Genomic DNA, 27,593 nt, shown 5'->3' on the forward strand with positions numbered 1-27,593 from the left:
GTTAAAAAAAATTAAAAAATAAAAAAAAAAATAAATTGTCCTGCTTATGCTTGCCACATTAGCTTTCCTTGTGCTGTTTCAACTAGAACTGTCAAAGTAAACATACCCTACGGGGACTCTGTTGTGAATGACAATTTACAAACACTTTAACAGTACTATTTCATCTAGAAAAACAGATTTCTCCTCTACTGACATTCTCATATTTCAATAATTCCTTTTTACGTCTATTCATAAGTTGCCTTGTAGTTTGTCTGGTTTTTGAAGTGAGAGTTGCATTATGCTCGCAGAAATGATTAGAACTTTTTGTATATTCTCTGTGCTACAGCGGGGTTTGGCAGACTTTTTCTGTAAAAGGAAAGAGAGTAAATATTTGAGCTTTGCCTCAATACTGACTCAACTCTGCCATTGTGGAGTGAAAGCAGCCACAGGAAATACGTGAACAAGTGAGTGTGACTGTATGCCAATAAAACTTTATTTACAGACACTGACATTTAAATTTAATGTAAATTTTCACGTTGTCACAAAATCTTCTATTCACTTGTTCAACCATTTAAAATTTTAGACCATGGGCCATACAAAACCAGTCAGTGAGACTTTGACCGTGAGTCACAGTTTGCTGAGACCTGCTTTAGATCAGTTTAGCTTATCAGTTGACAGTTCCTTAAAAGTTTAATGAGTTCATAGGGGCGCCTGGGAGCTTAGTCGGTGAAGTGTCCGACTTCGGCTCAGGTCATGATCTCGCGGTTCGTGGATTCGAGCCCCGCGTCTGTCTCTGTGCTGACAGCTCAGAGCCTGGAGCCTGCTTCGGATTCTGTGTCTCCCTCTCTCTCTCTACCCCTCCCCCACTCATATTCGGTCTCTCTCAAGAATAAGTAAGCATTAAAAAAAAAAAAAGTCTGAATTCATTTGTGAGCTCAGGTGATTTTAAATAGATCAGATCTTTCCAAATTTTCCAAGTCTTGAGTACCATGTCAACAGTTTTAACTTTGTGCATATAAATCTTGCATTTTTTTTTTATTGTTTCAGCTCTTTTGTTCCAAGCGGACCACTCATCCATGTTCTCTACACTAAGACTGTTCTCAGATGGATAGTAAAGCTGAATTTCCTCACCAATAAAGTCGCATCACCTCACATTTATGCAGATGAGATGGAAAGCCACAGTTCTAACTCAACATTATGGAACCGAGTTTTAAACCACTGCTGGCCAAACCTCACTGACTACCTGTAAGCTACCTCGACGGGTGTCTCCTGGCCTCCTTCTATGCACTGTTTTATTCAGAGCTGACCCTGATGACTCTTCAATGTTCCCAAACAATGTTTTTTCAACACCTGGGATGAACCAGGCACCGTGCTAAGCGCATCTTACGGATTAACCAGTTTAAAGGATCCCAACGCAAGTTTTTATATGAGGAGTGATCTGTATTTACACTTTTAAAAAAATCAGGCTGACTGCAACGTGGAGAACAAACTCATAAAGGAAACAACAAAACCACACTGAACAGACAGAGGGGCCCGTGTTTGAACTACTGGAATAGTCCAGCTGAAATAACACTGAGACTAGGGGGACGACAGTGATGGCGGACCCCAGAGGAACCTGGGGAGAAGATCCACAGGACTCGATGTGGAAGGGAAAGACGGACGTGCTGTTGCCTCTCCGTTATGAGTTCTTGGGTGAGCAAGGTGTGCGCTCTGCCTGAAGACTTTCCTGCTTTTCTTGTAGTTGTAGGATCTCTCTCCAGTGTGGACTCTTTTATGTTGATTAAGGTGTCCGATTTGGATGAAGGTTTTCCTACATTCTTTGCATTCATATGGTTTCTTTCCAGAGTGAATTCTCTGATGTACACTAAGGGACTGGCGATGGCTAAAGGCTTTGCCACATGCACTACATTCGTAAGGTTTTTCTCCTGTATGACTTCTGCGATGACAAATAAGGGATGACTTTGTCTTGAATGCCTTCCCACATTCAATACATTCATAAGGTCTTTGGCCAGTGTGAAGCCTCTGATGTTGAGTACAGGATGAGTTATCACCAAAGGCCTTCCCACATTCGACACATTTGTAGGGCTTCTCTCCAGTATGAACTCTCTGGTGTTGAATGAGGTGTGTGGTTTGGCTGAAGGCTTTACCACATTCCTTACATTCATATGGTTTCTCTCCCGTATGAGTTTTCTGGTGCTGTGCAAGGTGAGCCTTCTGGGTGAATGCTTTACTACAAACCTTACATTCATAGGGCTTCTCTCCAGTATGAATTCTCTGGTGAGTAGCCAGCTGGGAACTGATGCTGAACGATTTACCACATTCCCCACATTCGAAGGGCTTCTCCCCAGTATGGATCCTCAAATGACTAGCAAGGTGTATATTCTGCCTAAAAGCTTTCCCACACTCTTTACATTTAAAAGGCTTTTCTCCAGAATGCACTCTTTGATGTTGAGTGAGTGATGCATGATGGCTGAAGGCTTTTCTGCAAACATCACATTCATATGGTTTTTCTCCAGTATGAATCCTTTGATGCACAGTAAGGGATGAGCCATACCTAAAGGATTTGTCACATACATCACATTTGTAGGGTTTCTCTCCAGTATGAATTCTCCTATGTTGATTAAGTCCTATGTGATCACTGAAGGCTTTCCCACAATCGATGCAATCAAAGGGTTTCTCCCCAGTGTGGTAATATCTCCAATGACGAATAAGGGATGTGTTCTGTATGAAGGCTTTCCCACATTCAATACATTCATAAGGCTTCTTGCCAGTGTGACATCTCTGATGTCTAGCAAAGGATGAGCCGTCACTGAAGGCCTTTCCACATTCGTTACATTTATAGGGTTTCTCTCCAGTATGAATTCTCTGATGAACAGTAAGGGATGAGCTCTGGGTAAAAGTTTTCTTACATTCGTTACATTTGAAAAGTTTTTTTCCTGCATAAATTCCTGTATGTCTTATTACCACTGAATTTTTGGGGAAATTTTTCTTAACTGAATCATGATTATGAACTCTCTCTTCTGAAATGTCCAAATGAAACCATCTTCCAGATTTGTTAAAAGTACGTTCTCTTTCCTTCGAGAGCATCTTGTTATGAGCGATTGTCTCTTGCCTGAATTGTGTCTCCTGACCTACCAGCTTCCTTTCAAACACACCCTCAGAATCCCAATTTTCTCTGAAAGTGGAACACTCCAAATTAGTGTTTGAAGTTCTGTCTGTTACTTCAGCAAATGAATCCTGCTTTAGAAATAATTCCTGGGTCTCATGTATAGATTGTTGACCTGAAAGATATCAAGAAATAAATATCTCCTTTATTGTGTGCTAGAAAAAAAAAAAGGAATTTGTTAAAAGGGAATTGTGAATGAATTCAGTGGTTGGTGAATTAAACCCTAATTAAACCACATAAACTAGGTGCCTTTAACATGTAAACATGGGGTCTACAAAGTATGTAAGTAAGCCCCGGGAGCCTAGGAGGGGCGAGTAGAAAAGAATTAAGTGTTTGTGGAATCAGTTACATATTAGGGGAAAGGAACTAGGAAAACGTTCTGCAATCACACCACCTAAAAATTCTCTGGCATTCATTGCCTTTACTCTCTCTCCTGCCCTGTCCATCCTACTTCAATGTCAGAGCAGTCATCACATAACAAAAGCTATTCCAAGAAGCAAACCCAAAGCACAAAAAGGAGAACTTATTCTTTAACATTTACCACGATTACCTGAAGGGTTATTCCCCTACAACCAGAAAATGGTGTTTCTGCTAACCGCATCTTCTTTGATTAATTTTAACAAAACCTACATTACCAACTGACAGCGGAAGCTCAGTGGACATAGAATACCATTTTTACACCTACCTGCATGCTTTCACAGGCCTGACACTTCTCTGGCCATATATCAATGCACAGGACCTTGCAATTTAAGTTCTCAGTTTGAAGCAACTGTTTTTACAAAAACAATGAGCACTACCATTATATTTCATCACACCACATACACGACTGAACAAGCGTATGTCTTACCTCGGACTCTAACGCTTACGTGGAGGAGTGTATATGCCTGAAGTCCTTTTGTTAAAATCACTTAGCATGCACCCAAAATTTGTGCATGTATAGTTATATCTCAATAAATACATGTAGACGGAAGTGGTAATGGAGAGATGATGCGGAGAGTCAAATGTCTGGGAAAAAATGATCTTAAAAAAGGGAAAATAAACTCTTTTTAAATGACATCTAAACACTAAAAGTTTTCCTTCTTAGATTGGTAAAGAGACAAAGATGCCTGCTTTTCCAACTTCTACTCAACACGGTACTGGAAGTTCTAGCCAGAGCAATTAGAAATAGAAAAGGCATCCTAGCTAGAAAGGAAGAAGTAAAACTGTATGTGTAAATGGTGTGGTCCCATATATACAAAACCCTAAAGAATCCGTGAGAAAAGTATTAGAGCTAATAAATCAATTGATCAAAATTATAAGATACAAGATCAACACAGAAAAATCAATTGTACTTCTATACACTAGAAATGAACAATCTGAAAAGGAAATTATGAAAGCGATTCCATGAAAGATAGCTTAAAAGAATGAAATATTTAGGAATAAATTTACCCAAGGAGGTACAAAACTGTATGCTGGCAACTATAAAACATTGCTGAATGAAATCAAGAGGACATAAATGGGAAGACATCCTATGTTCATGGATAGGAAGAGAGCAAGAAAGAAAGAAAGAAACTCAAAGAAGACCAAATTTGTGATGTGGTACAAATGGGATGATATACATATTAATAAAAAGAAAAAACTATCAGGAAAACAAAAGGTCAACATAAATGAAGACTTCTACGAAAGCTTCTGTGAATAAAGATACCACCCGACTTAAACTACTGCATAGTGAGAAGAAACAGCATGTGCGAACTAACAGGCTACACAAAAGTGGGAACAAAATGTATCACGTTTTTGAGACAGGGTTTATATTCATACTATATAAAGGCAAGAAAATATGACCCAACAGAAATGTAGGAGATGAGTATAAAGACACCATTAACAGAATATGAACTCTAAATGGACTTAAATTTTTTTTAACGTTTATTAATTATTGAAAGACAGAGAGAGACAGAGCACAAGCAGGGGAGGGGCAGAGAGGAGGAGACAAAGACTCCGAAGCAGGCTCTGGCTCCGAGCTGTCAGCACAGAGCCCGACACAGGGCTCGAACTCATGAACCGTGTTATCATCACCTGAGCCAAAGTCGGTCGCTTCACCAACTGAGCCACCCAGGCATCCCTGAACTCTAAATGGATTTAAACTGCCTATTTCTCAACACTACAAGTACTTGGGGAAATGCAAATTAAACGAAACCTCCATTTTCACCCAAGAGCTTCGCAAAAAGTAAAAAAATACAAAGTACTCGCGACTGGTGAAGATGCCTAGAAATAGGTATTCTTATATACTGTTCCAATGGTATAGCATCATATCCATGAAACTTTTTTTTAAAGAAAATGTATACTTTGATCATGTACAAACTGGACCACAGCTTATTATAGGTAAAAACAGGAAAACACCTAAATGTTCAAATATGCTTAACAGTAAACCAGTTAAGTAAATCATGGTACATCTACTTATTGTTATACTAGGCATCCATCAAAACAATGATGTAGGGGCGCCTGGGTGGCTCAGTCGGTTAAGTGCCAACTTCGGCTCAGGTCATGATCTCACAGTTCGTGAGTTCGAACCCCGCATCAGGCTCTGTGCTGACAGCTCAGAGCCTGGAGCCTGCTTTGGATTCTGTGCCTCCCTCTCTCTCTGCCCCTCCCCCGCTCACACTCTGTCTCTCTCTCAAAAATAAATAAACTTAAAAAATAAAAATAAGAATAAACACAAAAACTCAAAATGGATAAAGGACCTGAATGTGAGACAGGAAACCATCAAAACTCTAGAGGAGAAAGCAGGGAAAATACCTCTCTGACCTCAACTGCAGCAATTCCTTACTTGACACATCCCCAAAGGCAAGGGAATTAAAAGCAAAAATGAACAATTGGGACCTCATGAAGATAAAAAGCTTCTGCACAGCAAAGGAAACAATCAATGAAACTAAAAGGCAACCAACGGAATGGGAAAAGATATTTGCAAATAACATATCAGACAAAGGGCTAGTATCCAAAATCTATAAAGAGCTCACCAAACTCCACACCCGAAAAACAAATAATCCAGTGAAGAAATGGGCAGAAAACATGAATAGACACTTCTCTAAAGAAGACATCCAGATGGCCAACAGGCACATGAAAAGATGCTCAATGTCGCTCCTCATCAGGGAAATACAAATCAAAACCACACTGAGACACCACCTCACGCTGGTCAGAATGGCTAAAATGAACAAGTCAGAAGACTATAGATGCTGGAGAGGATGTGGAGAAACGGGAACCCTCTTGCACTGTTGGTGGGAATGCAAAGTGGTGCAGCCGCTCTGGAAAACAGTGGGGAGGTTCCTCAGAAAATTAAAAATAGATCTACCCTATGACCCAGCAATAGCACTGCTAGGAATTTACCCAAGGGATACAGGAGTGCTGATGCATAGGGACACTTGTAACCCAATGTTTATAAAAGCACTTTCAACACTAGCCAAATTATGGCAAGAGCCTAAATGTCCATCAACTGATGAATGGATAAAGAAATTGTGGTTTATATACACAATGGAGTACTACGTGGCAATGAGAAAGAATGAAATATGGCCCTTTGTAGCAACGTGGATGGAACTGGAGAGTGTGATGCTAAGTGAAATAAGTCATACAGAGAAAGACAGCAGATACCATATGTTTTCACTCTTATGTGGATCCTGAGAAACTTAACAGAAGACCATGGGGGAGGGGAAGGAAAAAAAAAAAAGGTTAGAGAGGGAGGGAGCCAAAACATTAGAGACTCTTAAAGACTGAGAACAAACTGAGGGTTGATGGGGGGTGGGAGGGAGGGGAGGGTGGGTGATGGGTATTGAGGAGGGCACCTGCTGGGATGAGCACTGGGTGTTGTATGGAAACCAATTTGACAATAAATTTCATATTTAAAAAAAATTTAAAAATTTAAAAATTAAAAAAAAAAACAAATACAATGATGTAGAACTACACACATCAAGTTTCCGAGGACAAAAATGGAAGGAGAATTTATAAAAGAAATAATATATTAGACTACATAAGAATGTTTAAATTTTTACAAAATTACAAAAAGGTCTAATTAAACAAAAACTCTTATTACTGTATATGAAAAAGTTTGAAACAATACATCAAAGAATTAGTATGCTGACATAAAAAAAAAAATCACTGGAACTGTTAAGAAGATAAGTTCTGTTAAGATAAGTTCTGGAACTGTTAAGACAAGAATAGAGAAATAATATAAATGAGGAACATTTTACAAAAGGATAAAGAAAAGAAACAAATGTAAAAAAAGTATTCAATCTCTTTCACAATAAAACAAATAACTTTCGGGAATAGTCTTTCACCAGATACTAAGCAGGCAATCCCACCAGCATAGCCAGTGTTATGAGAAAGCAATTATACCCAAACATCAAGTCATCCAGTCACTGCTTAGAGTTGCTGAAAGCAAACGAAACCTTCAGAGCCTAACAGACGTTCATACCCAGAGATGCAGCAATCTCAGAAAGGTATAGCTTCCACTTACATAAAGATACTGTTGCAAGTGTATATGTGTGTGTGTGTGTGTGTGTGTATACATACATATATATATTTTAAATGTTTTTATTTGAGAGAAAGAGACAGACAGAGAGAGAGACAGCAGTGGAGGGGCAGAGAGCCAGTGAGGGAGAGAGACAGAATCCCAAGCAGGCTCAGCGCTGTTAGCACAGAGCCCAACATGGGGCTCGAACCCATGAACGATGAGGTCATGACCTGAGCTGAAATCAAGAGTTAAATGCTCAACTGCCTGAGCCACCCAGGCACCCCACAAGTATATTTTTGATACTAGAAATGTGAAGTAACCTAATTGAGAGATGGGAAAAATGACATGGAATGCATGTGAAAAACATCTGTATGCGTGGCTGAATGTACATGCTGTAATTCTGACTACATGAACGATACGTGTTATCATGACTTGAAGAAGTCTACAGTTGCTTTGTTAACATATTGTGATTACAGGCCATGGTTTAATATTGTTTCCAAACAGGTGATGGGATTACATTTTCTACAAATCATTTTCTTTTTTCAAGTTTTATTTATTTACCTATTAAATAGTACTTATTTTTTTATTTTAGAGAGAGCAAGCGCCCATGCATGTGCAAGCAGTGGGGAGAGGCAGAGGGAGAGAGAAAGAATCTTAAACAGGCTCAGTGGGGAGCCCAATACGGGGCTCGATCCCATGACCCTGGGACTGGTTGCTAACCAACTAAGCCACCCAGGCGCTCCTGTTGTTTTTTTAAGATTTTATTTTTATAATCTATTTTTTAGAGTTTATTCATTTTTTTAAAGTTTATTTATTTTGAGAGAGAAAGAGGGAGAGTGTGCATTCGAGTGAACAAGGGAGAAGCAAAGAGGAGACAGAATCCCAAGCATCTGAGCCATCAGCACAGAGCCCAATGCAGGGCTCAAACTCACAAACAGTGAGATCATGATCTGAACTGAGATCAAGAATCAGACACTTAACCAACTGAGTCACCTGGACGCCCCTTAATGTTTATTCATTTGTGTGTGTGTGTGTGTGTGTGTGTGTGTGTGTGTGTGTGTGAGAGAGAGAGAGAGAGAGAGAGAGAGAGAGAGAGAGAGAACGCACGCGTACAAACAGGGGAGGGGCAGAGAGAGAGGGGGACAGAGGATTGGAAGTGGGCTTGTTGCTGTCAGCACAGAGCCCAATGTGGGGCTTGAATGAACAAACCTTGAGATAATAACCTGAGCCGAAGTCATATGCTTAACCAAGCCACCCAGGCACCCCAAAGATTTTATTTTGAAGTGATTTCTACACCCAATGTGGGGCTCAAACCCACAACCCCAAGATCAAGAGTGGCACACTCCACCGAAATGAGTCAGCCAGGCACCCCTACCTACAAATCATTCTTTTTTTTTTTTTTTTAATGTTGATTTATTTATTTTTGAAAGAGAGAGAAAGAGAGAGAGAACAAGCGGGGGAGGGGCAGAGAGAGAGGGAGACACAGAATCAAAGCAGGCTCCACACTGTCAGCACAGAGCCTGATGTAGGGCTCGAACTCATGAGCCATGAGATCACGACCTGAGCCAAAGTTGGACACTTAACTGACTGAGCCACCCAGGCACCCCACAAATCATTATTTTCTGAAGAAATTTCTTTTCTCTCCCTTCTATATCAAAAGAGGAAGAGAGGGGCACCTGAACGGCTTAGTTGGTTAAGCATCTTCAGCTCCGGTCACAATCTCATGGTTCATGAGTTCGAGTGCCGCATCAGGCTTTGCGCTAAAGGTGCAGAGCCTGCTTGAGATTCTCTCTCTTCCACTTTCTCTCTGGCCCTACCCTACTTGATCTCTCTCTCTCTCAAAATAAATAAACTTAAAAAAATTTAAAAAAAAAAGAGGAAGAGGCCCTCCACATATATTCTTGCAATCCAATTTCTGCCCCCGCCCACCCCCCGACTGAAACAAGGAAGCTACTAGGAATCAATCATCTCTGCCTCTGCAATGCCCTACCAGAAATTCTGCAAACTCTACTTCGTTCATTCACCCATAAACATGTCTCATCCCTTCCATTGGAGGGACCATTTGCAACTTCAATGTATGCGTAACTTCCCTCCCTCTCCAACTACCTTCCAACGCCAAGCAGGATGGCACCCTCAAATAACTCTCAATTCGTGGGTCTTACAGGAGCGGATGCTCAATGAAATGAGTGGGCCATGTGATCACAGAAGATAGCTCAGAAGTACGCTGGGGTCAGGACAGGGACGTGTAAGGGACTGAGCACCTCTAAGTGGCCAAGCAGAAGAAGAACATACGAGGAATGAACTATCACTTGAGACACAGCAGCAAAGAGGGAAAGAGAGTACTTTTGAAGCCCAGACCTCCATTTCCTGTCCAGACCTGGAGAACTCGGTGAAGTCCTGTGGGTCTCCCGAACCTCGGTGAGGACCCGGCCCCACCCGCAGCAGCGATTCGGCCCAGGTCTGCCGCACTCACCTGACCCCAGGCCCTTCGGCAGCTCTCTGTCCACCATCCAGGGCTCTTTCTCTTGCTGCAGCAGAGAGACCAAGTTGGCCTTAGACACACAGGACCCTGCACATGGAAAGACATAGGTTCTGTCACACACATGACATTCTTCTTTTCTATTAAAAAAAAATTTTTTTTTTAATGTTTATTTATTTTTGAAAGAGAGAGAGACAGAGTGCGAGCGGGGAAGGGGCAGAGAGAGAGAGAGGGAGACACAGAATCTGAATCTCAGGTTCCAGGCTCTGAACTCTCAGCACAGAGACCAACGCGGGGCTTGAACCCACGAACCATGAGATCATGACCTGAGCCGAAGTCAGATGCTTAACCGACTGAGCCACCCAGGCGCCCCTTTTATATATATTTTTTGAAGTTTATTTATTTGGAGAGGGAAGTGAGAGAGCACACACAAGAAGGAGAGGGGCAGAGAGAAGGAGAGAGAATCCCAAGCAGACTTCAAGCTGCGAGCGTAGAGCCTGACATGGGGCTCAATCCCATGAACCACGAGATCACGACCTGAGCCGAAATCAAGAGTCAGATGCTTAACTGACTGAGCCACCCAGGGGCCCCTTGACACTCTTAAATTGAGAACCAGTTCCTTGGTTTTGAAAGAAAAGTGTTTAATTATAGTAAGAAATAAAAAGGAAAGTGAGCAGTATGTGAGACTCACTGAAGACGATGCTTCAAGCACAATGAAGATACCAACTACCAACTCTACAAATGTCAAATTCTCATCTTCAGAATCATGACAAAAATTTAGCTCAACACTTCAGAAGACCCCTCCCTGACCTCCACAATTCAAAACCAAGGAAAGGAAGTGGCGGGTCCTGAAGATGGGTCCAGATTGAGGAGAGGGACATCCTTACCTACGGACCCCAGGTCACTACGATTCTCCCACATCACATTCTTACAGAAACTCTTCTGAGCTGGGTCCAGCTGCTGGGAGAAGTCTACGGCCATGTTCGTGATGGTCACCAAGCCCTGAAACGGTACAAACACACTTTTGGATCAAACGGGCTCACAAGCCGGCAGTGGCTCTGGGAAGGTGTGTGACAGAGGCTGCCCGTGCCAAGAATTCTCACTCAGGTCCTGAGTGCTCCAGGTCACATAATGACAGGGCCTGGTCATACTGTATACGTTTGGGGGAAAAAGACAAAAATAGGAGAATCTGTTTCTGCCATGGGTGATCTATAATCCTGCAGAGGAGGACGAACTTACACACAGTATGAATTTCCCAAGGCTGACTGAAGGTCTCCCCACCTTCAACATGCCCGACTCGACAAGCCTGCAGGTTTTTTCTCCCACATAATCTCTGATGACAAGGGAGGGCGGAGATCCTGCTGCAAGTTTTCTCACGTCATGGCATGTTGAATGTTTCTGATTGAGACACGCTGGTGTGTGGCTCATGACAACTGAACCGCCCCCCTCTTCTGCTGCACATTGAGACCGCGTGCTCTTCCTTCTGGCCAGATCCTCTGTCTACAGGAAGCACCCTATTCAAATGGGAACTTCTCCCGAACTTACTGGACTCGTGGTCTCTCCCTCAAGAAGGGTCTCTTTAGGAAGGCCACTGTGTCTTAGCTCAGTGGTTAATCTCCTGACTTACCGGCGGCCTCTCAAGCAGAGCACCATAATCCAAGTCTTCCCCTAATATGGAGCGTTCCAGACTGTGGTTTGTGAGTCTCTCCATGATCACCACCTGGGACAACTTTTCTTTACAGATGTCCTTCTTCGCGGGTAACTCCTTGGTCTCTGGCCCTGCCTCCAAATCTGAAAGGCATTAAGAAACCGAACCTTTCTCCATTATGTAGTAGAACGAAGAAAAATTCCAAAATGTAATCAGAGGAATTAAGATCCTCAAAATAACATAATGTATTGAAAACTTTCTTTTTTCTTTTTTTAATTTGTTTTTTTTAACATTTCTTTACTTTTGAGAGAGACAGAGACAGAATGCAACTGGGCTAGGGGCAGAGAGAGAGGGAGACACAGAATCTGAAACAGGCTCCAGGCTCCAAGCTGTCAGCACAGAGCTCGATGCGGGGCTCGAACCCACGAGCAGTGAGATCATGACCTGAACTGAAGTTGGACGCTCAACCGACTGAGCCACCTAGGCACCCCGAAAACTTTCTTATATGACTAACCAACCTTACAATCCCATGTTTATGTAGCTTTAGTCCTAAAGGATACAATATGAGCTTTCTCACGTAGATATAAGATACCAGGTGGCTGATATAAACAAAGAGAGAAAGGAGGCTAAGGGAAAAAAAAACTACTATACGATCCTTATTTCGGCAGTATTAAGTAAAACTCACTTTGACTCTTTCTCCATTTTTCCAGCAAAAATTTCTTCTCTTTTTTAAACAGTGCCTCTTTGATCACAATGCTAACTAACAAAAGTTCCAATCCCGGCTTTAGAAGTTCAAGTCTTCATAACCAACTAGAATCTCAGCAAGACATGAAGGACTGACAGAAGGGAAAAGCCATTGTATTAGAAAATCCAGGGAACGTGAGCTAGTATGTTAAATGGAAAAGTTTCACAAAAACACCCTTCGAGCTCTCCTGTGCCACAGGACGACCCACGAGAGTTGTCGGAAGTTGTATCTGCACAGCCTGTCCTGTTCTGTCGATGCAAACCCTTCCCTTGAAATATGATTGGAACAAAGGTATCTTACAAGAGTCTCAATTCTTTGGAGATTACTGCCATTTCCTGCTGTAACGACCTCCAAGAGCAGTCTAGAATTCCGATCTCTTGTCTTACTCGATCAATTTGTTCCAGAAGTAACACAGTAGTTGAAATACCTGTATCCCCACGTGATAGAAATATCATTACAGTATCTGTAAGACTCGTCCCCTGAATCAGAAGCAGTGCTCCTGTCCCCCGAGAGCCAGTCACCCAGCTGTCCGCGCCTGTCTGATGACAGCCTTCCAGACCCATCCCCTGGCCTGCCGGTCTCTCTTGTAATTCTAACGTTTCTGCCAAAGACTGTACTCTCATTCTGGTTTCCCTGGCTTCAAACTGGGAGTGATTTTCCTTCTTCCTCTTACATCCCTACTGATACTTAGCATACATGGGACAGCACTTTCTCCTTCACGTAAGCCATGGATATACACCTTACTTCTCATGCGACACGGTTAATTCCTTAAGAGCTTACAGTCATCCACCAAGCAGCATCTGATGGCCTCACTCATAACCGACAAAAAAAGTCAATGAGAGAAGTCTATACAAGAAGTAGCCTTTTTTTTTTTTTTTTTTAAATTTTTTTTTCAACGTTTTTTATTTATTTTTGGGACAGAGAGAGACAGAGCATGAAGGGGGGAAGGGCAGAGAGAGAGGGAGACACAGAATCGGAAACAGGCTCCAGGCTCCGAGCCATCAGCCCAGAGCCCGACGCGGGGCTCGAACTCACGGACCGCGAGATCGTGACCTGAGCTGAAGTCGGACGCTTAACCGACTGCGCCACCCAGGCGCCCCAAGAAGTAGCCTTTTAATCAAAGAGAAATAAGATAGTAAAAATGACACCGGAACCAGCCAAGGATTTTCCAAAGAACGGACATGATTATGTAAGCCTGAACGACAAAAGGTCTTAGAAGGAGCAAGGAAAAAAGGGGATCCAGGGCCGGAGCAAGAACTCTTGTTCGCAGGAAGGGGAGCAGAGGCGGAGAGGAGACAGGGGAGCCCGTGCTCCAGAGGCCTCAATGCTCCCCCCACGCCCGGAGGCTCAGGAATTGCGTGCTGACCATCCTACGCACCTAGGGCCTGAGCTGTGAGCCGCAGGGGCCTCACCCCAGGAGGTCTCCCACACTCACCTGGGCCCCGGCCTCTAGTCAGCCTTCTCTTCACCATCCAGGGCTCTTTCCTCTGTTCCAACGAGGAGATCATATCGGGCTTGGAAACGCAGAGTCCTACGTACACAAGAACAGGAGGCAGTCATGCTGTGCGTCAGTGCAGACCCGAGGTGCGGGCCCCTGGGCCTGAGGAAAGGGCGACAGAGCAAGGCCCGGTGCTAAAGGAGCAGAGGGCTCTGAGTCAGGGCAGCGGCCGGGGGGAGAGGTGGCAGAATGAGGGGTGGAGGGACACCCTTACCCAGAGAGGCCAGGTTCCTGTAGTTCTCCAACATCACGCTCCTGTACAGGTTCCTCTGAGCCGAGTTCAGCCACTCCCACTCCTCTTGGGAGAAATCTACGGCCACGTCCCCGAACGTCACCAAGCTCTGAAAGGACAAAACCGCAGTCTTGTTCAATCAGTGCTCATGCCCCGACAGACTGGGCTTGTTATGGGCTGAGTTGTGTCCCCCAAAGTCATACGTCGAAGTCTAACTCCCAGTACCTCAGAATGTGATGGTATTTGGAGATAGGACCTGAAAAGGGGTTGTTAAAAGTTAACTGCAGTCATGTGGTCGGGCCCGAATCCACTCTGACCGGTGTCCTTGTAAGAGGAGGAAGCCCCACGAGGGAGGCAAGTGCACAAAGGGAAGACTGGACGGGGACACGGCAGAGAGGGCGGCCGGCTGCAAGCCAGGGAGAAGCCTCAGAGAACACCAACCCTCCCGGCACCGTGACCTGGGACTTCCGGCCTCCAGAACTGACCGGGAAGATAAATGTCTGCTGCCCAAGCCTCCGGTCTGCAGGATTTTGTTACAGCAGCCTGAACAGACTAAGACAGGGGTCTAAGGATTACCTTCTCCTCATCTGGGGTAAGAGACTATACAGATAAGGAAAAACATGCAGAGAAAAGAGAAAAACATGGAGGCAATTTTGTGCACACAAGAAAAATGTTATGTCAATTCAGATCAATGAATACGGAGGCTCAACTGTCCCCATGTACAACGGGTGTCAGAGTATTTTTTGACACAAGGGCAAGCGAGGGGCCTGGATCAGCACAAGAATGGGGGGAAATAAATCTGAAGATGAACCTCAAAAGGCACAGTGGACTAAACCCCAAACTAGGTTCTAAGGATTTCTATTTCACTTTCAGTGCCCATTAGATGTGGGGCATTTGTGGTAAAAACAAAAAGTAAATAAATCCACTAACAAAATCCTCTTTTCTGTTTTCTGAAATAAAGAGGAGTGTTTAATAAGAATGACAAGTACTATAAAATGCCTTTAAGAATCAAGGTGTCACTGGGGCACCTGGGTGGCTCGGTCGGTTAAGGGCCCAACTCTTAGTTTTGGCCAAAGTCATGATCTCACAGTTTCATGGGTTCAAGCCCCATGTCGGGCTCTGCACTGACAGTGCAGAGCCTGCTTGGGATTCTCTCTCTCCCTCTCAATCTCTGTCTCTCTCAAAATAAATAAAAGAAGAATCAAGGTGCCACCTTCGAGAAGCTGGGAAGTGTCGAGGATGAGGACATACCGAGGAGGTACATGAACACGTTTGTTGCTCATCTCATCCAGAGATGGTGGATTTTTATGTAGCAGATTTTGATGATTTCAGCACAGAATTCGGACACATTCCAAGGTATTTTAAACATTAATTTAATTCAAACTGTGACCCCGGCAATCTGTGGCTTTGGCTTCCCACTAGTGGCTGTCCTCTAGGTTTAGAGGGCCAGGGGCCCTGGCATTTTAAAAGTCTATACTCAAGCCAATAAGTGAGCAAGTCCAACCACCCACAAAGCCTGAACCCAGACCGCAGCACACCCCAGCTCCCCAACCGTATGACGGAAAAATCAACAAAACCCCAGATTGTGATGCGGACTAAATAAGGGAGCACAAGCCCAGCGCGCAAGGGCCACATGTACGTGAACGTTAGCCACGATGCTGCCAACCAAAGGGTGAGCCTTCTCGCTTACAGCTTCACGTAATTCTACTGGAAACAAAGTTCCTTGGAGGTGTGGTGTCTGTTGAATAATTTCTATCGTGCCCTCTTTGACCCGCACCATTTCTGAAGGTATTCTTAACTGAACTGTGTCAAGACAAGTCAAACGGGTTCTGTATTGTAACCTGCGTGAAGACAGTAACCTTGACGCATAAATCTCCTAAGTGGGAGGCTGAAAGGGCCCCCACCACAGAAAACACCCGGGAATACTTGCAGGAAACAGCCCAGAGCTGCTTGGTGTGCTCTAAGCAAGCGACATGCTCATACACCCACCCGAGCGCTAGTCTAAAACGAATGCTGGCCAGCTCTCAACAACAACTTTGCGACAATAATTTCGCAAGCCGGAGCATCTGACTTGAAAGCAGAGGAACTGATTTGCTGGTTGAATAAGTAATAAGAGCGCTAATTCGGAGCACCCGGATGGCTCAGTCAGTTAAGCAGTTGAGCGTCCAAGTCTTGATTTCAGCTCAGGTCATGATCTCACGGTTTCATGAGTTGGAGCCCTATGTCAGGCAACGTGCTGACAGCATGGAGCCTGCTTGGGATTCTCTCTCTCCCTCTCTCTCTGCTCCTCCCCAGCTTCCGTGAGCGCTGCCTCTCAGAATAAAGTTTAAAAAAAAAAAAAAGAGTGCTAATTTTGCTGAGCTCTCTTTCCCTGGGTTGTTCATATCCACGTGCGCCAGCATGTAAATGCCTTCAAATTCTGAAAACTGTGCAAGGCTTGGTGGCATCTTTGAGTATACTGAAACTCAAGCATTTCGAGGCAGGTGCGGAGCGAAATAAGCCAGACACAGAAGAACAAGCATTGCATGATCTCAGTTATATGTGAAGCTAAAACAGTCCAACTTACCGAAGCAGAGAGTAGAATGCCGGTGGCCAGGGGCCAGGGGAGGAGGAAATGCAGAGATGGTGGTCAGGCGAACAAAGTCTCACACAGGATAAATGCGTTTTGGAGACGTAATGTATAGCATCACGCCCATAGCTAACAATACTATGTTGCATCCTTAAAATTTGCTAAGAGGGCAGATGTTAGGTTGAGTGTTCTCGCCACCAAAAATAATAATGATGACGATGATGAGGGCAGGAGGAAACTTTGGAAGGTGACGAATAAGCTTATGGCCTTGATGGCGGGCACGGTCTCACCAGGACACACTTTCCCTCAAACTCATCAAACTCAACACATTAAAAATGTGCAGCTTCCTACATGCCAATCATACCTCAACAAAGTGGCTTAAACACAAACAAAAAACCCTTTCCATACAAATATTTTAAACTGTGTTCAAAGATACAGGTGCTTGGACATATGCTACTGCTCTGCTTTTCTTCTGACCTGATTCTAGAAGCCGGGTTCTCATGGATTCCAGCCTTACAGTTCTAACTACACGCTCCCTCCTTGCACTTCTTTATTTTCTGGACTTTCAAATATTTCAAAAATCTTCCAGATATCTTTTATTAAATGAAATGAATTACATAGAATAGAGTATATGAATTATACACAAATTACAACACCTTTTTAAAATCTATAGTATCTTTACGGCATCTTTACAATAACTTCATAAGTCTGTTGGTACAAGAGAAAATGGGGCCCATTTTTCTAGCCTTTGTTACTACTTGGTCATCGGTAACAAAACCGGAATTGGGAGCTCCTACAAAGAAGAGTGTAAGTTCCAGTATTTTCTCATATTTGCCAACTGGGTTTTTTGGGGTTTGATTTTTCTTAGTAAGAAATGTCCCCTTCTCCACCTCTCTGCTCCTATGTTCCAGAGAGACCTAACATCAACAGTATAACCTTCCAAGTAAGACATTTTCTCAGTTTATACAGACTGCCCTTTATGTACAGAATCAATGGCTTCAGTTAGTGCTGTGGTCTGAATGTTTGTGTCCCCCCAGAATCCGCACACTGGAATCCTAACACCCAGTGTGATGGCATCTGGAGGTGGGGCCTTTTGGGGGTGCTTTGGTCATGAGGGGGAACCCTCTCAAATGGGCTGCGTGTCCTTATAAAAGAGACCCTAGAGGGCTCCAGAGCCCCCCATGTGAGGACACAGAGAGAAGGCGCCAGCGACAGAACAGGAAGCGGGTCCACATCAGGCACCACCTACAACCTGCCAACAGCGTCATCTTGGCTCTTCCCAGCCTCCAGAACGTGAGAAATGAATGTGTGCTGTATAGAAGCCGCCCGCTCTGTGGTGATCTGTGAGCGCAGCCCAGAGTAAGAGAGCCAACAAAGGTCTTTTACTGTAAACAGCAACAATTATCGCTCACAACACTTGTAATAGTCCAGACACAACTCTGAACTCACTCAACCCCCACAACCCTGAGGGTTGGTACTATCACCATTCCCCTTTTACAGATGAGGAACAGAGAGCTCTAACTTGCCCAAGATCGTGGAGTCAACTGCAGAGCCAAGATCTGGAACCCAGCAGTCTGGCTCCATAGTCCACACCCTTAACCTCGACATCAGGGATCAGCAAAGTCTTTCTGTAAAGGGCCAGAGAGCAAACATCTTAGGCCAGACAGCTTCTGTCACGCCTCAACTCTGCTCTTGCAGCACGAAAGGTGCCACAGACGATACCTAAACCACAGTGCTATGCTGCGAGGAGGTTTTGTTTATGGGCACCAGAACGTAAACTTCTATAATTTCCACATGTTATGACATACTGTTTGTCATTTTTTTTCAATCACTGCAAAATGGGAAGACCATTTGTAGCTCACAAGCTATACAAAAAGAGGTGGCGGGCCGGATTAGGCCAGTTTGCCAACTCCCGTCCAATGGATACATTAACACACATCATCTAAGGCGCTGGTGTGTACGTTTCTAAACCACCGTGACACGAGGGTGCTGAGAGCTAACACTTCCTGAGATCTTGCCAAGTGTCAGGCACCTTTACTCTGTTCTAGGCACTGTATCTATACTCACTTAGTTAACCCTTACAAGAACCATACTAGGCTGGCGCCATGATCATTCCCTTTTTTTTTTTTTTTCCAAATTTTTTTTTAACATTTATTTATTTTTGAGAGACAGAGAGAGAGCGCAAGCAGGGGAGGGGCAGAGAGAGGGAGACACAGAATCCAAAGCAGGCTCCAGGCTCCGAGCTGTCAGCACAGAGCCCGACGCGGGGCTGGAACTCACGAACCGCGAGATCATGACCTGAGCCGAAGTCGGACACTTAACCGACTGAGCCACCCAGGCGCCCCAGATCATTCCCTTTTTTTACAGATGAAGAAAACGTGGTCGATTAAGGTGCCTTAAGGTCACACAGCGATCCAGTGTTAGAGCTAGCTTCCGAACTCAGGCAGCCTGGCTCCACGGTCCAAATCACACTATCACGCCTCTATTAAAAGGTTCCACGGTGACATCAGCCATAATGCTGATGACAGTGAAACAGGATCCACAAGGCAATACGGCTCTCAGATAAAACAAATTTTCTTCAACTCATGTCCGGGTCAACCCACTTCATTCAAGGGGACACAGCACTCTCTCAAGTGTGGGGGTCATGTTCTTACTCCCGTTGTTAGCGTGCAGACTTCCAAAAGGGTTTTGACATGTCACACTACACCACAGAGAAAACATCAAGATACACCTGATACAAGAATCGGACCCGGTGGTCTGACTCTTAATAAAGACGGGACAGGGATTAAAACAAACAGAAAACAAAAGCGATGCTATCCTTACACAAAAATACTTTGTATTAATACGCTATAAGAAAAAATGAACATAAATATTCTATAAGAAAAAATGCATTCAAGAGGGGTTTTTTTTGGTACCATTCAATTAATTTTTAAGGTACATGAATGAAAAACTGGTCATTTTGGCGGGGAGTGGTGAAGTCTACTCCCCCCCCCCCCCATACCATAACAGAAATTCTAGTTTTTGAGGCTCTGCTGCTGTTCCATCCAAATACAGCTGCTGAAGTATTCCAATTTCGTGTAACAAACTTTAATCCACAAAGTAAGAAAAAGTTTTAGGAATGTATTCATAGGAAATACTCAGGGATGAAGCGCATTCTCAGGTATAAAAGTTATTATCATGCTACATTAAACAGCAAAACATCAGCTACAAGAGAAATTTAAGACTTATTCACACACCCCCCCCCCACCAAATATTTTCTGAATCCAGCACTGGGGTGACTGCCCACAATCGCTGTCTGTGTCATGTGTACTCAGAGCAGAAAACCAGATGTATTAAGTAAATATATAGTGCGTTCAAATGTGCTAAGAATTAAAAAAATAAAAAGAGTAAAGTGGGGGAGGGGGGCGCCTGGGTGGTTCAGTCGGTTAAGCGTCCGACTTCGGCTCAGGTCATGATCTCACGGTTCGTGAGTTTGAGCCCCGAGGTGGGCTCTGTGCTGATGGCTCAGAGCCTGGAGCCTGCTTCCGATTCTGTGTCTCCCTCTCTCTCTGCCCTTCCCCTGTTCATGCTCTGTCTCTCTCTGTCTCAAAAATAAATAAAAACATTAAAAAAAAAATTAAAAAAAAAAAAAGAGTAAAGCGGAGAAGAAGGTGTGGGGAATTTGGGTGGGAAGCTCTGGAACTGTCGACAGAGGGATCAGGAAAACGAGAAGGCAATTTTTGAGGAAGCAAAGTGTGATGAAGGACAGTAAATGTCAGAGGTCCAGGGGTGCCTGGTGGCTCAGTCAGTTAAACATCTGACTTCGGCTCAGGTCATGATCTCACAGGTCATGAATTCGAGCCCCACGTCGGGCTCTGTGCTGACGGCTCGGAGCCTGGAGTCTGCTTCGGATTCTGTGTCTCCCTCTGTCTCTGCCCCTCCCCTGACCGCACTCTCTCAAAAATAAATACTTTAAACAAAAACAAAAAAAAAAGTCAGAGGTCCAAAAGTCCAGAGGCAAAGTCATGCAGGGCCCCGTCAGTACGTTAAGGATCTGGCCTTCATTCAGGGAAGCCACCGGAGGGTTCTGAGCATGGAGTGACACAGCAGTTGGGACACACACACACACACACACACACACACACACTCCCTGGTTGCTACACTGGGATACACTGCAGGAACACATGTGGGAGATGTCACAGAAGCGGAGTCAAGGAGCCAACAGTAAAATAACCACTGAGGCTGTGATGGGGGCAGTGGGCATAATGACAATCATCAGATTCTGAATACAATGTGAAAACCTCAGGTTCGAATACAATGTGAATGTGAAAACTGCACTGACAGGGTTTGCCACAAGCCAAACATGGGAGGCAGAGAAAGAGAGGAGATAAGAATCACCCCTGAGTAACTGGGAGCATGAAACTGCCACTGGTCTGAGACAGAGACAACGGTGGGAGCAGCCAGTTTGGGGGAAATCTCAGAATTCGGGTCTGAATGTCCTGGGTCTGAGTTTTCCGTTGGACATTCAAGAGGAAGAGTCAGGTTGGATACACAGGCCTGGAGCTCAGAGGAGAGGCTGGAGCTGGAAAGGCAAATATGGGAGAAGCCTGCCCGTGGCTGGTTTTTACAGATGAGAACTGACCTCCTCAGTAGAAGGTGTGCAGGTGGACTAGGAGAGCCAAGAACACAGTCCCAAGGCATGCCGACAGGTGTAGGTCAGGGAGATGGGGAGGAACCGGCAGTGAGAACAGAGCGGTCAGGGAGGTGGGAGGAAAGCCAGATGTTGTGCCCCACAAGCCAAGGGAAAAACGGGTCCCACCAGAGAGCAAGGGATGAGCTATTTCACAGGTTGGCAGCCAACTGCTTTTGTAAATAAAGTTTTATTGGAACGCAACCCGGCCCATTAATTTATATCTCATCTGTGGCTGCCTCAGATCTAGAAGGAGTGGAGCTCTAGAAGGCAGAGAGGAACAGCTACAGCAGTTACCATAAAACCTAAAATATTTACTACCTAGCCTTTTACACTGAAAGTTTGCCAATTGCTAAGCTACTTCAAAAGCCAATGATAATCAAAAAAGACTGAGGACGGGGGCACCTGGGTGTCAGTCGGTTGAGCGTCTGACTCTTGATTTCGGTTCAGGTCATGATCTCACAGTTCGTGGGATCAAGCCCTGCTATGGTGCAGAGCCTGCTTGGAATTCTCTCTCCCATTCTCTCTGCCCCTCCCCTGCTCACGCTCTGTCTCTCTCTAAAAAACAAACATTAGGTTGGGGCGCCTGGGTGGCTCAGTCGGTTGAGCATCCGACTTCGGCTCAGGTCACAATCTCGCGGTCCGTGAGTTCGAGCCCCGCGTCGGGCTCTGGGCTGATGGCTCAGAGCCTGGAGCCTGCTTCCAATTCTGTGTCTCCCTCTCTCTCTGCCCCTCCCCCGTTCGTGCTCTGTCTCTCTCTGTCTCAAAAATAAATAAACGTTAAAAAAAAAAAATTAAAAAAAAAACCAAAAACATAGGGGAGGGTGGGTGATGGGTATTGAGGAGGGCACCTTTTGGGATGAGCACTGGGTGTTGTATGGAAACCAACTGACAATAAATTTCATATATTGAAAAAAATAAAAATAAAAAACAAACATTAAAAAAATTTTTTTTTAAAAAGACGGTAACTGGGCACTGCATTTGGTAATATGGAGATCACTGGTAACTTGCTTAGAAGCAGCTTGGGCGGGACGACTGGAACCCAGTGCATGTATGTATGAGCTGGCTCTCCTATTTGTGAGACACAGATGACAGACACAAACAAAACTATCTGTTACCATTTTAAGAAACCACACAATCAAGTGAGAAAAAGACAGCCTTCCATACTGCGCCGGTGCTGCCCTTCCCTCTCCCTTCAAACTCTGGCTCAAAACATCACCTCCTTTCCCGACCCCCCACCCTCCCCTTGGGCAGGTAGGAGCCAAGAGCTCCTCCAGGCGGCTCTCACCTCTCACCTGCACTTGAGGACCTTGTTTGCTTCCAGGATTTTCCACAGGTTGTAAGCTCTTGGAGAGCAGGGACCGGGGCTTAGCCATCTGTTTCTCCAGGGACTGGCACAGAGCTGATACCAAACAAACCAGGTTCGGCACAAGCTACTGTCCTGCTTGCCCCAAGGAGCACCTCTGGGCTCCACCAGGGTCCCTCGGAGAGAAGCGGCCCAGCGAGGGGCTGAGTCACTTCACCAGTGAAGAATGAACACTAAATGGGATGCAGAGAAAGCAGGGTGGGAGGCCCTGGGCCACCCCTGCAGCCCACCACTCACCAGAATGTGAGGAAATGGGAACCAGCTCCCAGGACAGGCATCTTAAACTGAAAACTTGTAAAAGAAAATAAACGTTATTAAGTCCTGAAAAGCAGGACTGCATTTCCGAGAGGAGGGAGGAAATGCCAACTCACCCGAGACAAGGCTTTCAGTTCAGGTCCTGTCCCCGCGGCCTCCTGCTTCTGCCTCCTGTCCTGGAGAAGCGCAGGGCCTCTGGAAGGCAGAGCTGGGGGAACAGAAGGGAGTAGCCAGAGGCCGAGTCTACACCGCGCCCCTGACCACCGGCGTGGAATCGGTCCCTTCCTGCTGAGTCTTAAACCACAGCCATCAATCAATCGGAAAGGGCTTCAACAAGTGCAGAATCGAACGCTCGGGCACGAACGGGGCAGCACTAATTTGGAAGGGGGTGATCTGCTTACTACTACTCTCCCCGGGGGCTGCCACGGAACGGAGAAGGGTTCCCCTCTCTGGGAGCATGAACTGCGGAAGTGTCCGGCTAGGCTGACCCGGGGCAAGTCAAGGTCCTTCCCTGCACCGCTGCTTGATGCTCGGACTCAGGGTAAACTTCCAACCCGGTGGGTTCCTCCGACCTACCAGCCTAGAGCCTAGGGACAACCACTCACCCGCATTCGGGGCCCAGAAGCCCCTGGCCCCACGACCTCGCCCTCCCCGCCCTCTGAGGGGGATCGCTAGTCCCCGTCCATCAGGCCCAACCACCTGTCACCCTCACCTCGGTTCTCAGGCCCCGTCGTCACCGCTCCTCGCTGGCTCTTGGACGGGAGCCCATTCCTCCCGCGCGGCCTTCCCCGGGCTGGACGGACGAAGGCAGTCGGGGTCCCCGCAGTCCGGCCCCGGCCCGCCCCGGGCTTTGTGCTGGGGGCGCCTCGCCGCGGCGGGGACTCCTGCCCGCGGGACCCCGCACTCCTACCCGTGCCCGCCTCCCGCTGCATGTCTGCGCGGCGCGCGCGCTCGCTCCCCCTCCCGCCCCGGGCACGCCCGGCGTCCAGCCGGCCCCGCCCCGCGCCCACCCCGGCCGCCGAGACCCCGACACCGCCGGGCCGCACCAACCCGGGCCGCGGGCCGCTGCCGGAAGTGGGCGTGTGCAGCCACCGCAAAGCGTCCTGGGAAGTGTAGTCCCGGCCAGCGCCGCGGCGAGACTGAGCGGAGCGCAGGCTGCAAGGCTCGGGCCCTCCCTGGGCCTACACAGCGTCCGTCAACCCTTCTCCGGGCTGGCCGCTTCCGGCTTTTCCGGACCGCGGCCCCCCGGTGGTTATGGATGCCCGACCCGGGCCTGGCCGGAAGTGCAGGCCTCCCGGGGGACTGACAGCGCCCGACGGGCTTCTGGGAGATAGCGCTGGGTTCGGAGCGCGCAGGCGCAGTTCCCGGGCGGGGGCGGGGCTGAAGGCGAGGGGCGGGGCCGCAGGGGGACGCTAGGGCGGGGCAGGTGGCGCGGTCCGCGGGTGGGCGTCCCGAAGGTGTCCCAGCCGACGAGATGCGGCCAAGGGCCGCGCTGGGCTTTGCCGGTGTCCAGAGTGTGATCCTGGTGGGGGCGTGTGAGTGCCGCGTGCCCTCGCGTCCGATACACTTCGCACCTTCGACCTCAGATGGGTCCCCTTGTCCCTGGACACTCGGGTCGGCCCCGGCCCCCACCCCGTCCTCCAGGTGCTACGTGCCTGCTTTGGTGGGTCCTGCACCTGAATGGTCTTCCCACAAACTCTCGTCGGGGCTGGTTCCCTTCTGTCACTCTCTCAGAGGGCCGCCCAAACTCGCAGTCACAGACGCCACCCACCTGGTGACCTTCACGATTATCTGAGTTAACTGATGTTTTTATTCATTTACTGTTTAGGGCCAGTCCGGAGCGTTCTGGATCCCTGGAGCTGAGCGCCTTGTTCCGCTTGGTGAATAACCTCACTTAACAACAGTGCGGGCATAATGCGTTACTACACCCACCATCGCAGAATCGAGGCTGCATGCGGTTACATTTATGTGACATTTTGTAATGTCACTTAAGACAGAAAAGAGAGCAGTGGGTGCTGGGGGCAGGAGAAGGAGGAGACTCACTACAAAAGGCACAGGGAACTTGTGGGTCTTCTGTAACTTGGTGGTAGTAGTTAATGATATGGGAAACAAAAGGCAAAAGAAAAAATTAAATGTCCTTCTGTCTACAGCCCATTGGCAAGTCCTTGAAACAGGTGGACTGACCTTCCTCTAAGAGCTCAGCTGCCTTGATGATGACGCTTTGCTAGGGGCAAAGGGCAATCTTAGCTTAAGGTTATCCTGACCCTCCAGGATCCTGTGAGTCTACTTTAACATATAAAAATTTTTTGAAACTTCATTTCTCTCTCCCCCCGCCCCAAGATACATGTTGGCAATCATCCTCCAAGCTTATGGCCCCCAGATATACATCTGAAGAGTCTCATGACTGAGGTTTTACTAAACAGTAGTAAATGACCTTTTCCTAACAGCAGCTAGCCCCCTCATGATCCTAAAAACCTTGCTTCCAAAATTCCTTAGAGACCTACGCTATCCCTAACCCTCTCCCAACCTGAAGGTATATAATCAATCATCCGTCACAACCCCAGTGCAGCTCTTTCTTCCCGTGGGTCCTGTCCCTGCACCTTAATAAAAAGCACCTTTTTGGACCAAAGATGTCTCAAGAATTATTTTATTTATTTTTTATTTTTTTTGAGAGAGACAGAAGCATGAGCAGGGTAGGGGCAGAGAGAGAGGGAGACACAGAATCCCAAGACAAGCTCCAGGCTGTTAGCTGTCAGCACAGAGCCCGACGTGGGGCTCAAACTCACGAACTGTGAGATCATGACCTGAGCCAAAGTCAGACACTTGACTGACTAAGCCACCCCGGCATCCCTCAAGAATTCTTTCTGAGCCGTCCGCTCCCAACCCCAACACTTCAAACCACATCAGTTACACAATTGTATGAATTTGGCAAAATTAGAATTCTAGGCCTAAAGTATGTTTTACTGTACCAGCTTTTAAAGACTCATGAAATTTTACACATAACATCTGTGTGTAAATGTTTCCTCATTAAAAATAAAGTTGTAAAGCCCTCATTGACATAATGGAACTGAGTTTAAACCACTTTAATTTTTTTTTAACGTTTATTTATTTTTGAGAGACAGAGAGAGAACATGAGCAGGGGGATAGCAGAGAGAGAAGGAGACACAGAATCCGAAGCAGGCTCCAGGCTCCGAGCTGTCAGCACAGAGCCTGACGCGGGGCTTGAACTCACAGACCGCAAGATCATGACCTGAGCGGAAGTCAGGCACTTAACTGACTGAGCCACCCAGGCTCCTAAACCACTTTAATTAAAACACTTTCTTTGAATTGATAAAATGGCACTGGTTGGGGAGGGAGCTTAATTATGAACCAGCAAATAGAAAACCATGGGTAGAGAATATAACCTGTCCTTCTTTCTGGAACTGGCCTTGGGGTAATTATTGGTGTCTAGGACTTCTTTATGTACTGCACGTTTCTCCTAAGCTTGACCTACATCTCAGTCAGGGTTCTTTGCCTGGGTCCGGGGATAGTGTGACCCAAACAATCAATGGCCTGGGTGGTATTACAGGTGTCTTCGGTTTCTGCTTACCAGTTACCATTGTGCATGACAACTCAAGGGTGTGGACTGTCCATAACCCTCCCAAGCCCCATTATTCAGCATCAACTCTATTCTTGTCTGTCAGGATCAGCTACTGTGGCTTTTTTATCCCTCCAGTGGCATGGGACATATGGAACAGAGAGCATTCGACCTTCACTGCACCCATTGTTATTCCTGATTGGAAGACTTCCTCCAGGATTAAAACCTTTACACAAGCATAAGTCAGAATTGAGAAACTAACAATTCTGAACATGGGACATTATACCCAGACGTGCCAGATAGTACAAGGAAATGCCCTAACCATAATGTCTTTCCAATAACTATTGTAAAACCTTCCCCCTTTTTAATAAAAAGTTTTAATGTTTATTTGAGAGAGAGAGGGAGAGCAGGGGAGGGGAAGAGATGGGTGAGGGGGAGAGAGAGAGAGAGACTGGGAGAATTCCAAGCAGGCTCCATGCTGTCAGCAGAGAGCCCTAAGTGGGGCTCAAACTCACAAAACTTGAGATCATGACCTCAGCTGAAAGCAAGAGTCGGATGCTTAACTGACGGAGCCACCCAGGCACCCCATCCCTTTTTAACTTTATAAAACCATTATATTTTTCCTTTCTTTCCTGCTTTTTTTTTTTTTTTAAGTCTCTCCTAATGGCAGAAGCTTTAAGTGACCAGGTGGCATTCAGCTTCTGGTTTAATACCATTATTACCTCCCCTAACAGAAGGATTCCTCTACTTGGTGCTAAAACAAACCTCCCTAACACTAGAACCCAGAAATTTGAGAGAGACAGAGAGAGAGACAGAGAGACAGAGACAGAGAGAGAGAGAGACAGAATCTTAAGAAAACTCCATGCTCAGCACAGAGCCAGACTCAGGGCTTGATCCTGTGACCCTTGGATCATGACCTGAGCCGAAATC

At 46.1% G+C, this 27,593-nt stretch overlaps 1 protein-coding gene and 1 long non-coding RNA gene across 4 annotated transcripts; one reads left to right on the forward strand and one right to left on the reverse strand.

Annotated features, from left to right (window-relative positions):
* Window positions 1-448: 448 nt before the first annotated feature.
* On the reverse strand, window positions 449-24,391 carry ZFP28 (ZFP28 zinc finger protein). Of its 3 annotated transcripts, none has more exons than XM_078438640.1 (8): window positions 23,799-24,387; window positions 23,203-23,294; window positions 14,210-14,336; window positions 13,933-14,028; window positions 11,732-11,895; window positions 10,992-11,106; window positions 10,099-10,194; window positions 449-3,260 (listed from the first exon to the last, which is right to left on the reverse strand). In XM_078438640.1, exons 1-8 carry the CDS (start codon window positions 24,016-24,018, stop codon window positions 1,558-1,560), a joined length of 2,613 nt encoding a protein of 870 aa, XP_078294766.1. In that variant the 5' UTR covers window positions 24,019-24,387; the 3' UTR covers window positions 449-1,557. The 3 variants fall into 3 exon arrangements, with proteins under 3 accessions (XP_078294766.1, XP_078294767.1, XP_060508372.2); XM_078438641.1 differs by lacking the exon at window positions 23,799-24,387 and adding an exon at window positions 23,069-23,122 and having other exon boundaries at window positions 23,203-23,299; XM_060652389.2 differs by lacking the exons at window positions 449-3,260; window positions 10,099-10,194; window positions 10,992-11,106 and adding an exon at window positions 11,327-11,618 and having other exon boundaries at window positions 23,799-24,391.
* Window positions 24,392-24,413: 22 nt separating this feature from the next.
* LOC132691281 (uncharacterized) lies at window positions 24,414-25,715 on the forward strand. The gene is made up of 2 exons (XR_013552451.1): window positions 24,414-24,749; window positions 24,915-25,715. It is a non-coding gene; the product is annotated as an uncharacterized LOC132691281 (long non-coding RNA).
* Window positions 25,716-27,593: the final 1,878 nt, after the last annotated feature.

The sequence above is a fragment of the Panthera onca genome, chromosome E2 (assembly GCF_046562875.1).
Source record: "Panthera onca isolate mPanOnc1 chromosome E2, mPanOnc1 haplotype 2, whole genome shotgun sequence".
NCBI classification, from domain to species: Eukaryota; Metazoa; Chordata; class Mammalia; order Carnivora; family Felidae; genus Panthera; species Panthera onca.

What these genes read in the sequence shown, in the direction of transcription:
- ZFP28 (XM_078438640.1), bottom strand. Translation starts at nt 24,018, where the DNA reads ATGCAGCGGGAGGCGGGCACGGGTAGGAGTGCGGGGTCCCGCGGGCAG. An exon ending in AACTGAAAGCCTTGTCTCGG is followed by an intron (nt 14,337 to 23,202) that starts GTGAGTTGGCAT and finishes TTGTCCTTTCAG; the next exon opens with AGCTTGGTGACGTTCGGGGA. An exon ending in GACTAGAGGCCGGGGCCCAG is followed by an intron (nt 11,896 to 13,932) that starts GTGAGTGTGGGA and finishes AATGCCTTTCAG; the next exon opens with ATTTGGAGGCAGGGCCAGAG.